Source organism: Meleagris gallopavo, chromosome 5 (genome assembly GCF_000146605.3).
Source record: "Meleagris gallopavo isolate NT-WF06-2002-E0010 breed Aviagen turkey brand Nicholas breeding stock chromosome 5, Turkey_5.1, whole genome shotgun sequence".
NCBI classification, from domain to species: domain Eukaryota; kingdom Metazoa; phylum Chordata; class Aves; order Galliformes; family Phasianidae; genus Meleagris; species Meleagris gallopavo.
In genome coordinates, this window is record NC_015015.2 from 50,997,661 (window position 1) to 51,009,730 (window position 12,070).

Genomic DNA, 12,070 nt, shown 5'->3' on the forward strand with positions numbered 1-12,070 from the left:
TTTTTTTCAGTCTGTGCTTGTAGCAATCCAGAGTCTTAAAAACTGGTTTTGAGGTCTAGAGCAGAGTGCTGCAGTCACTGAGTGCTTTAACAGTTTAAGCATGGAAATAAGCCATTAATATAATGGTCACCAATGGCTTTGTTGCTCCTGCTTTCCTTCTGTGATCTCTTTAAGGGAGAACCAAACTCCCAAGTAGAAGTAGTAACCCTGTTCTATTAAAAAAAGAAATGAGTGGGAAACAATAATGTAGAACTTCTTTATGGATCGTCTCCAGCACTTTTTGCTAATGTGTAGTCACTAGAGTTTGTTTTTCAAATCTGTGTTGAAACTTGGATACAGGAGAGGATTTATTTTGTTACTCATGTATGCAGACAATGTTCCTCAGTACTGTGCCAAGACACCCAAAGCTCTACAGAGGTTACAAGTCATGCAAACTTTCTGTGGTTGCCAGTAAAAAAGACTTTTGTGGCTGCTCTACTGACGTTTTATGAATATGAGGCTTGTTGTATCATGGGTCCTAACTGCTGTGCTGCATGCTGTGCTTCAGGCTTAGCCAGACCTTGGTGAAGGACGTGGCCATCCTTGCTCGAGAGATTCACGATGTTGCTGGAGATGGGGACTCACAGAGTTCGTCGGGGACAGGACCAAGCACCTCCCTCAGCTCTGTGCCCAACACTCCTGCTTCCACCATATCAGCAAGAGAAGAGGTAAAATCCCCTAGGGCAGAAATCTTGGCTTCTGAATGCATAGCAAGTGTGCAGGACCTGTGAACAGCCAGTGGGGTGAGCAAGGATGAAGGAGGTTAATGTGGGGGGGAGGATGGAGGCCACTTCGTAATTTGACTCAATCAGTGCAGCTGCTCAGGGATTCAGCTCAAATTCGTCTGTAAAGTCCTGGAGGCTCCAGCTGCTAAAGTAAGATTGCCTTTGCTGCTGTATAAACCCCAGTTCCCTCCTGCCTATCACCAGTGTGGGTTTAAAAATCTTTGTCTTTTTTTACTTGCTATTCAGGTGGGCCTCTTGGTCCTCAGTTGTCTTTGTTGTGAGAATTAGAGGCCTGACTAAACAGGATTCAAAGCAGAGGCCAAACTTGTTACCCTGCTAGGAGAGGAGTTGGAGGCCCGTGACCCTGCTGAAGGTGCAAAGCAGAAGTCTGGGGAGATTCCTGCAGGATCATCTGTGGAAGGCTGTTCTCCTGTTAAACCCAGCCAGCTGCAGCCTTCCCAGGGAGGGTTTTGTCCCCAGGTGTTGTTTAGCTTTGAACCAGAATACACAAACATTTTGCAGTAAGTTCAGGCTCTGAGACAGTGTTTTACTGCTTTGTTTACATGCAAATGCCACACCTGCAAAACTGCCTTTTGTGTTGCTCTTTTTGAGCAGCCGAGGTGACAAATCTACCTTACTTCTGATTTGCAAATGAAACCTTTTACTGTGGGTTGGCAATGACCAGCACCCACTTCCTTCCACAAAAGCAGCTCGCCTACATCTTTGCAAGGTGCCACTGAAGGGTGCGGCCCTCAGTCAACATAACACAGAGGGTGGTTCCCTGCAGCTGGGTAGCAGGTGATACCTGCAGAACTCGGGCTGAGGGTGCTTCTGCTCTGTGCAAAATGGCTGGGCTTCAGTGCCCCTGGTAGTAATGCCTTGCTAGGTTTGAAGGGATGCAAGCTACTTGAGGATTTCTCTGTGATGTGACTTTGCAGAGCTGTGCTGTGCTGTTGATAATGCTCAGTAGCTGCTGCTGTGCGCTGGTGGAGCTGCCCAGTGCTAGTGATAGCCAGGAACTGGTTAAACCATCACGACTTTCTGCTGCTGATGCTGAGACAAAGAGCTGAATAGCTTGGGGTCCTGGGCTGTGCTTTTCAGGGTCATATTATGAATGGGAGTAATATAAACTGATGTGGAATTTAATAAACACGCATCACATCTTTGGAACTGGACTACAGTCGGTGGGCATCCTTCCAGATCTACCTCTGAAAGGTTCTGACGAATTGGTGCTCAAATAATTACTTCAGCTTAATGTAAGGAAGGTAATAGGAAATCTCTGAAGATTGGAATGTGTGATACTAAGCACTGTGAACAACTTCATATTGAATATTCTAGGGAAGGACACAGTGATGAGAAGTTACTATGCTATTCTAGTAATAATAGCAATATTGTACAAAACATGTGGTAACAGAAAATATGTGAATATGCAGTGTTTACATTGTGCTCACCTCTTGTAGCTCCAGCTTTTGCAGTGTTGTATGCCATTCTGCTAGCCCTTGATTTTTCTACCACTAAATTCTTGCACCAGCTCTAAGAAGCTGGGGGGAAAACTCAGAAACAAGTGCTGATACTAGAATAACTTCTGAGGGTTTAGTACTTTACCAGAAGCTTCACTTTAGACCTGTGCGTGCTGTGACATTTCTCGACCTCACACAAATTGCTTTTAGAATTGCTTTTATTACAGAGCTTGATTAAAAGTTAAATTGTGTGTATTCTCTTAAAAGTTTAAGATAGAGTTTTAGATTTAAAACTTATTCTTCATATTCTGTCCCTTCAGGTTCAGTGTTTGGTTGGATGTTAGACAGGTTTTCAGTTCCCCCTTGCATGTTTACAGTGGCTTTGTTTTCAGAACTGTCAACTGTATAGTACACAATAATCCAGATTCCAGTAATATTGAGCTGAATCTTGCTACAAATTAAGCAAACCCAAACCAAAATGTGTTCAGCAAGAGTGAAACCTTTGTTATTCCTGCCTTCTGAAGCCTTAGGCTGTGTGTAAGTAGGTGTCACAAGACCCAGCTTTCTGCAGAGCCGAGCAGCCAAGCTGAAAGCTTAGCTGCTGCAAGGGTAGTCAAGTGGGTCAGCCCAAAGCACCACCACTTCTTCATGATAGAGTCCTGCACAATTGTGTTTTTCAAAGTTGATATTGGTTTAGCAGAAAACTGAAGATCCCATTTATGTTTGTTATAAGCTGTTGCTTAACTTGCTCGGTGTGACTGTTGTTGTGATGGGAGGAAACGCTTGCAGATGTGCAGTTGCAGTTGTGGATGCCCCCATCCCTGGAAGTGTTCAAAGGCGGGTTGGATGGGGTCCTGGGCAGCCTGAGCTGATGCCTGATTTAGTGGTTGGCAGCACTGCCCATGATAAAGAGATTAGAACTAGACAAACTCTGAGGTCCCTGTCAGCCCAAACAGTTCTAGGATTATGTGAGACAGAACAGAAAGCATGAGATCAGGCCAGCTCCCAAATAAAGACCCCCTAGTGGTGGTGGAGCTGGTACTGCTCCTACAGTGTATTCACCTGCTTGTGCTGAGACCTGCCAGACTGGAGTATCTCATTCCCTTCTGATGCTGTTTCACTGCTGTAACCAACCTGACTCGCTGCACTTCACAAAAAGATGCTTAAAGGAAGCTTATTTAGCTAACCGTTTTGGCTGCTGTATACCTATAGCATAATGTCTTATGCTTTCTGCCTGAGTATAACTCCAGTGCTACTGCATAGGGTTTGTGGAACCTGGGCCTTGGATGGTTTCCTCATAAGCAGAGTGCTGTTGTCAACCAAAAAGCCTCCTGGGCTATGTGTCCAGCCCATTTTTGGTGCTCAGAGGGCTGTTAGATTTCTCTCAGTACTGTCCACAAGTGGGAGCTGCAAAACTGATTGGTGCCCAGGACCTCCGTGGGCTTCATTGCATGCTGGTGGGGTGGGCATTGAGTGCTGGTTCTTCAGAATGCGCTTTTGGGAATGTCACCCCGAGATAACAAGACGTGTTCTATGATACCTGCTGTCATAGTCATTCAGTAGCATTGATCTCTTTGTTTCTGTTTTAACACAGATTGCTCGTAGATCTTTTCGGCTGGCATATCCATCTCAGGTGCACTTTCCATCCCATTATTTTTGTGTTTCTGTCTCGTCGCTCTTGTTTTTCTCATCTTCTTTCAGAGTTTTTTGTCCGTCAGTCAACCAAACATGGGTAGCTGTCTTGCTGTTTCAGTTCTTCGTGTTGTCTGTATTATCAGTGGTCTTGTATTGCTTTTTCATCTCTACCATGTGTTACTGAATGGTTTCTGATTAAGTTTAGTGTCACTTTAATGTTGCATTGATATATTAAAACACAAGATGTGGGAAAACAGGACCTTTTTCAGTTTTAGCCTATATTCCTAAAAGGCAAAGGTGTTCTTTTCAACTGCTTGTTCAAGTCTTAAAAGCATAAAGTGGAACAGCCTCACTGAGTTCCATAGAATGACTCCAGTGGCTGGAAGTTTGCAGGATTGGGGTCTAGAATTGTGCTTAGAAACCCATACCTGTCTGAACAAGACTTGAATGAATCAGTGTTCCCCTGGGGCTTGCCTGAAAATCTGCGTTACCTGCAGTGAGTGGCTGTGTGCCTCCTTCCCTACTAATTTTAATGACTCGTTACTCATTATTTCCAAGTTGGTGCAGCACATTCCAGAAGCAAGCCTGAACTACCAGAAAGTGCCTCCGGGATCAGTGGAACTGAAGAATTTTGACCAAAATATGAATGATAATAGAGAAGATGATCTATCCAAAAAAACAAGGACACGAAACCGTGAGGAGGCAAGCCAACTTTTTCTTTACTTTCTAACTTACTTAAGACATTACTTGCAGTATGCATATATGCTCTTCTAAGCTACCAAAGGCAGCTACTGAAAAAAATGCACATCTATATCAACAAAAGAGAGTTCTTGAGAAATAATATTAAAAACGGAATAAAAGGAACAGAAAATCACTCCTTAAAGCTGATATCAACTGGAATTTTCCTCCACTAAGATGTGAGGCTGGATCACTGATGAGGAGACAGTTTGTGGCAGTGCCCCTTTGGCTCTTTCACTTTTTCTTAGAAAGGAAAACCAGCAATGTCTACACTCTGAAATGTGCAACGTCAGTGTTTTCATGTCATGAATACTCTTCCATAAGCAGTAATGGCACCTTATTTTTCTGCAGAGGGCATGCTGGCCAGAGCTGCCCTTGAAACAGCCGTGCCAGAGTCAGGATATGCCTGGCTGAATGCCAGGATATGTGACCATGAGAGTGACTTGAAATCTGATAAAATCACTTCAAAGGTTTTATTGAGACTGCTTGTGGGAGTTCTTGGCTTGTGAGTGTTTGTTTTTTGTTTTGTGTGTGTGTTTGTGTGTATGCACACTTGGTTCCCTGCTTGTTTTTGGGGGAGAATCTTTCTGTGGCACTTCTAAAGTCTCATAGAAAGCAGTTGTGTCTTCAAACAGCTCTGTCTTCCTCTGTTCTTCTAGATAAGTCTGAACTGTTAATCTTTCTGCCAAAGTGCTGCAACAAAGCTGTACATCATTTAATCTCTCTTGAGCCGTGAATATCATCCCTGTAGATAAAGATGCATCATTGAAGATCATTTACTCTGAAAATTTCCAGGTTTTTTAATGTGTGAGTTCTGCTAAAATTGCTTTATTTGATTTTTTTCTTTTATTTTAGGTCATCTTTGACAACCTGATGCTGAACCCAGTGTCCCAGTTATCACACACAATCCGTGAAAATACAGAAAACCTAGCTGAAAAAATGAAGTAAGCAACTTTTTGTCCTTGGCCTGAAATGCTGTTTGTGGAAGATAACAGATTGTCATTTTTGAAAGACTTACTATCAAGGTGCAGGGAGTCTATGTGGGAAATGGAGTGTGTGGTGAAGGAAAGGTAGTGTGATTATTTGCCATCTCTTTTTTTCAGACGTGTGATCTTTGGAATTCTAGTGCTGAATTTGTAATGCCTGTTGTTGCATTAAGTTTGAAATGTTGCCTGAGGAAAGAGAGGGGAAAAAAATGTATTCCTGTTGGTGGATTGTCTCCTCTTTTCTCCCAAGGCTCTCAGAAAGCCTGCAGATAGCCAGGACTTGTGCAACAACAAAGCTTCTTGTTGCTCCAGAAGCCATCAGTTACAAACAATCCAAAGTCCTTCCCTAAATCAGCTGAAAGGAGCTTTGTCCTGTCACTAATCCACTAATCTCCTTTGTTGCCACATCTTGTGATAATTAAGTCTTTTAAACAATCAGCTTATGGATGGCAATTTTAAGACCCATTTCACATTTTTGTGCTGCAGGATTTTGTTTCAAAACTCAGAGAGGACCTGGGAGGAGATGGAGGCCAAAATTAACTCTGAAAACGAAGTGCCAATTCTGAAGACATCAAACAAGGTACATGTGAACAAGTACACTGCTGAGGGCTTGTGTCCACGAAAGCTTTGTGAAAAATGAAAAGAACAAGTTCTGACCCTTCTGAAACCCATTTCTGAAATGGGTAGTACATTTGCATGTGTTCAATTGCTTTTTCTTGGTGGTGTTCTCAGTATGACAAGGTGAGTTCCTCCAGCTGTTCTGCTAGTCACTTTCACCAAAATCTTCCCTTCTGCCATAATTCATCTTTGGATACCCAGTCCCTTAGCAGATGTTCTGGGTCATTAGATTCCATTTAAACATTTTCTAAAGCATCACCTGCCATGTGGTTGCCACAGCTTTAATTGTACATTGGTGCTTCTGCTGGTGTTTTGGTGTTTTTTTTTCCCCACCTGTTACAGTTCTATAATAGGGCAATAAAAATGTGCCTCATCCATAGGGTGTTTGTGCTCTCATAACTTCTTACTCTTATTTATGGGGACTGCCAGCATGGATTTCAGTGTAATAATGGTCTCAGCAAGCCTGACTAATGCCAGGTGTACATATAAGTGTGTGCAGGACCTGTGTCTAAAGGTTCAGTGCTACACTAGTATACACATGGCCAATTGCTTTGGTTGCAAACATCTTTGTATACGTGGTGGTGAAGGAGTGTGAACAAGCCTTAGCACAGTTAGTGTCCAGCTACGTGGACAGTTCATCTGGCTAACATTTCAAATCTAATAAACCACTGAGGCTATGAACTGGGGAGTGTAGTAGCACTTGGGGAAAATAAGGCAGAGCAGAGGTCCCATGCACTGACTCAATACACCTAAATACAGATCACAGAATCATCTAGACTAGAAAAAACCTTCAAGATCACCATGTCCAACCATAATGCTATATTTGTCTTTTCTGTTGTATAAGCAGTGTTGGAACTGACTTTAAATATTCTTGATTGGAGAGGGCAGGAAGAGTAGGACTAGATTCTTAAATTAGTTGAATAATTTTTCTTCCTTAACTCTCTTCTCGTGCTTTTGTTTCTAGGAAATCAGTTCTATCCTGAAGGAGCTCAGGAGAGTTCAAAAACAGCTTGAAGGTTGGTCATTTGAAATATACTTTTTCTTTCCTATGTTAGTAAGTTTTACAGAATAAAACAATGTGCCTTGATTTGCCAGTGAAAGCATGGAAGGGCTGCAAGTATAGTTTGCTCTGTGCTCTTTGAGTGGATATGGAACAAACAGTACATTTATTTTGTGCTGCCAGTTTTTAGTTTTCAAAAATTGTTGACTTCTGGAATGTGGAAACTGTTGCTGTGGAAATGCTTTGTTTGTGGTAATTAGGATATTCACATGAGATGAACTGGCAAAGGTCTGTTCTGCTGGAAGAAATATTTAGCAGCTCTTTCTACCAGTAAGTTGTGCTCTGCTTTTGGACTGTGTAAGCATTCACACTGACTTGAATCTTGTACGTAGAGCTCTGTACATAGGGGTGGCAAGGTGATCTCAGTAGCTGCCTCTTACATCATCTGGAAGCTTAATAAAGACGTACAAAAACACAGAGAAGTCATTTCAGCCTCCTGCTATATGCAGTTTACTGCTGTAGTTTGTCTTTTCCAATTCAACCAGAAAGTTGGGTGTCCTTGTAACTTCAGTTTGGGAGAGGTTTTGTTTATTAAAGCTGCTTAGGCTGAGGAAGAAAACAACATAATTAAAATGAACACGGGTACTGCCAGCAGTTCTATGGCCTTCAAAATGAAGGGAAGCAAATTTCTGTTTGGGAACTGCCGAGTGCTGCTAATATGTCTGTCTCTTTTTTTCCCCAGTGATAAATGCTATCATTGACCCTACTGGAAACTTGGATGTAGTTGCCAGTAACAAAGCATCTTCTGCTGCTAAACAGTCAACAGCCACTAAAGTCAGGACTGCTAACACTTCTGGATCCACACTGGAGACTTTGTCCCCAGCACAGATGAGAAACTACACACAGAAATCAAACTGTGGGTCTTCTAGCTTGCAAGATTCAAATTTCATTCCAGATGGAGAGAAATACGTGATCTGATATTTTGTATTGCTATCATATTGTAATCTACTGTAGTATTGTGTGTGAGTGGTTTGTGGACAGTTTGTGTGGAGCAGTTGTTTAGATTGCTAATACATTGCACAAAAGAAAGGAATCTATGCTGTGAGGGTGAATGGCAAGTCTGCGTATGCCTTCGAATCAAGACTAGCACTGTGGATCAGCACATGTTCAGCATAGAGGCAAACTGATTTTTAACAATTTACTCACTCCTCCAGTGTGCCATAAGCAAACAGGCTTTGCATACCCTCTGTTCAGTACTGCCCAGTGCTCTTGCATCTGCCTGTTCATAATGATTCGGTTGTAACGAGGCGCAATTTAAGAAACACTTCTTTGGGTACCAGATTTGTTTTGGTTTTGTTTGCTTTGCTGTTTTGTTTTAATTGTGTAAGCGAGCATTGCAGCTCTGTTGGAATCCAAGTGCAAATCCAACAGAATGATGGTGCAATATAGTGGGTTTCTAGGAGAAACTCTCACTACAGTTCTCTAAGAAGTCCTTTTCAGCAGTCTTAAAAAGGCAACCCTACTGAAGTTGTATGTTTTTATGTTCTTTTTTCAGCCCCAAAACTAAAACAAGATATAACAGTTTCTTTTTTTTTCTTCCCTCTTGGTCAAGTGTAAGAGTTGTTAATTGTGTGAATGTAACGACTACTAATGCAGCTGCTGTTTTTGATGTTTCGGTCCCAAAATTATTTGTAGGTACAAAAACTCAAATTATGGTTTACCTTGCCAAATTTTTGGTACAGTGGCTGTCTTTACAGATTCAGAAGATTTGCTGTACAATCTTTCACAGTGGGCTACAAATGCTCCAGTCTGGGCCAAAGACTGAGATGGTTGTGATTTAGCTAATTGTTAAGAGAAACATCTGTTCCAGTGGCTCACGTAATAAACTTAATTGCATAGCTGCTGTGAACTAGTGTTCACTTGACGGCACTCAGAAAAGAATGGCAGAAATGTAGCTCCTCGTTTATGGTTGGTTCTGCTATGAATTTCTTATTCAATGCAAAAGTGCTTGAAAACCACCATGCTGTGCTATTCCTTAGGAACTACCTGCCAGTGTCAAGCACTTGGTATATTTGGGATTTTTGTCTGGATTTTGTCTTTTTTTTGTCTGTCTCCTAGGCATTAATGAGTATTACGTGCAGTTGCACTAAGCAGTTTCCTGCTGAAAAAGCATTGTGTTTTGTATTCACCCTTTCGGTTACATACAAAACCCAAAGCAATTTTTCTTACTTTAAGAGCAAAAGGTTTGTTTTTGAGGGAACCTCTTCCAGATGCGTTTGCTCCCAGTTTTCTCCATCTTGTAGTAATTCCTTTGTCATTAATTCCTGGTCCACAAGCAGTAATCAGGTAGAGAAATCCTTCCATATTCATGGAGGAAACATTTGCTGGGAAAGGTGAGCAGATGAGTTCCACTTTGCCCTCATACAGTGTGTAGTTTAACCAGTGAAAATGGAACCCCAAGCTTGACTGCTGCTTCTTGTGTGCTGACTTTATATTTTGGGGTGGTAGTGGATCCCTTAGTTAGCTTCAGTAGTTACCTGAGCTTTTCTGCTAGAACGTCGTGAAAGTGGGAGCCAGCTAAAATAATTTCAATAAGTAGGGATGCTCACAAAGAGTTTAATCTTACTAGCAAAGAGCATGAGGGCTTTCCTGGTGAAGCCACTGGGAAACTTCAGCCAGTTTCAGCAGAAACAGGACCAGTCCTGTGATGGGAGAATGCCAGCAGGCCATTAGCTTCTCTTGACTCTGCAAGATGCTGGCTGGCAAACAGTAAGTTCAGATACCCTTCCAAGATCTCCAGCAGGTTATAAGACTCATCTGCTTGTGTGGAAATGCTCTTCCATGAAGAAATCTGCTGAATTTCACATAAATGAAAGCAGAATAAAAGAAAAGAGAAAAAAAAAATTGCCCTTCATGTTCTTCTGCCTGTAATATACGCACTGTACCTTCTTCTGCCTGTAATATACTGACTGTGTTCACTTGGTTGTTTATTCTGATCTGTCTTTCCTTGAGGTGCCTGACTGTGTCTGTGATGAATATCCTACGTGGTGGTATTGTTCCTGACATATGACACGTGTGTTCAGGCCCTTCTTTGTTAGGGCTTAGTATGTCCAGGTGCTACCCCAACTCATTAGGAGTTGAAGGACCTTCACAGATAAGGTGTTGCTGTTTCAGTTTTGCTATAGAAACACACGGATTACTCAGACATCTGACTTTTATTGTTCACTATGTTTCCGCATCTTCCTGGCTACGCTCTGGTGGTTTTTGTTTCTCTGCAACACGTCCTTGATGTGACTTCTGTTTACTTTCACTTGAAAATTACTTGATTCTTTCTTCTTTGGTGAACACATCAGGAATGGATTTTCATCCTTGATTGCTTTGCTCTGAATTTGAGAGAGAGCCTGCAGCCACCTGCCATCAACCACCAAACATGGGACCTCTTCAAGTACAGGATGCAGCAGTCCATGTCTTACATCTGGACGTGTTTGTGTAGGGCTGGGGGGAGATGCACAGCTTGACTTATTTGTGACTCAGCCAAAATACACAATGCTTGTGTGCTGACACAGCGTTCATGCTTGGATCTTTGCATTCAAAACACTCTTGTTAGTGATGGAATGCAACCTATCTTTTCTTGTATTCGCTGCTTCTGAACTACATACACTCCATTTGCACTTGTCTGCTCCGATAAGCCAAAGAGTGAGCCACACAACTCCAGCTCCTTTATCCTTTGGTCATTCTCACAGTGCATGGCCATGAAAACACGCCTGTGTGTGACTGCAGTGTAACTCTCCAGGTGTATCCTGCTGCCCAGGCTCAGTGTGTAGGAAACCTGATGGCTTTGGCAGGCTGTGTGTGGAGTCTGATGGAGCAACCCTGACCCATGGGCAGTTCTCATACCATTTTGCTTTCGTATGTTTTGTATTTGACTAAAGAAATGTAACAAAGGGTGGGATTTTTCAAAGCCGCAGGGAAGCAAGTGCTCAGACCCTTTTGGGCTCCCAAGGGATTTCGGGTGCCTGATGTCATGAGCACCTTTCAAAATCCCAATCCTCCGTTCTGCTATACTTGAAAACCGTGTTCTCAGTTCAACGCTTTCAAATGTAAAAACCTGTTCTTTTGTTCTGATGGAATGAATGTAAATTTCTGCAAGAATGTGTGGGAGCTTTGCTAGGGAGGACCTTAACTACAGCCATGTCCTGTTGTGGTTGTGCTCCAGGAGAAAAAGAAATCTGCATCATCTTCGAGTACTTCAGTAAGGGTAAAACTAGTGGAATGTTTACATCCAGACTACTGGGAAGAAAAAAAAAAAAGGGTGAAAAAAAAAAATGTAAATAAGTGCAAGATTCTACTAGTTTTTCTTGTGTTGCGGATCACAGTAGCTATTTTTGAAGATGGGTAAATGTGTATAACTTTTGCAAAGACCAGACAGAGCTACCTGTTCACGTCGATGTGCCCCGTGCTAAATCGTGCCTATTTCACTATCTGCTGTCGTTATGCTGCTGATTCTGCTCTTCTGAACTGTTCACTGGATCATTCCATTTGCATGCAGCACAAATGCAAGCTGAGCTGTCTGAGAGTAAAGCTGAAACACGTCGGTATAACTTGAACTGATTAATGACTTTCTCTTTCCCACACCCTCTTGAAATGCTGTGTACAATTTTGATTTGTTTATCCTACCCCGATTTTTTTTTTGCTTTCTTTTTTTGAATGGTAATTTATTTTTGTTTGGATTATAGGCAGTATCTGTACATTTTGTTCCAAGGTGATATTGTGGACGTCTTTAAGAAAAAAAATAATAAATTGTTATTTTATATAATTTTATCATAAAGTTGCTCTAATAAATCATTCTTTTATCATGTGACACTACAA

The 12,070-nt window shown here is 41.9% G+C and overlaps 1 protein-coding gene across 11 annotated transcripts in view; it reads left to right on the forward strand.

Annotated features, from left to right (window-relative positions):
- CEP170B (centrosomal protein 170B) overlaps positions 1 to 12,070 on the forward strand; it is a 55,855-nt gene extending 43,785 nt beyond the window's left edge. For 5 of the 11 annotated variants that reach the window (XM_019615918.2, XM_019615916.2, XM_010711983.3 and 2 more), the window contains 7 exons: positions 548 to 707; positions 3,819 to 3,857; positions 4,418 to 4,561; positions 5,453 to 5,541; positions 6,070 to 6,163; positions 7,166 to 7,217; positions 7,944 to 12,070. In XM_019615918.2, the coding sequence (XP_019471463.1) occupies positions 548 to 707; positions 3,819 to 3,857; positions 4,418 to 4,561; positions 5,453 to 5,541; positions 6,070 to 6,163; positions 7,166 to 7,217; positions 7,944 to 8,179 (814 nt within the window). In that variant the 3' untranslated portion in view covers positions 8,180 to 12,070. The remainder of the gene's footprint in view (positions 1 to 547; positions 708 to 3,818; positions 3,858 to 4,417; positions 4,562 to 5,452; positions 5,542 to 6,069; positions 6,164 to 7,165; positions 7,218 to 7,943) is intronic. The other 6 variants (XM_019615920.2, XM_019615917.2, XM_010711987.3 and 3 more) reach the window with 3 other exon arrangements.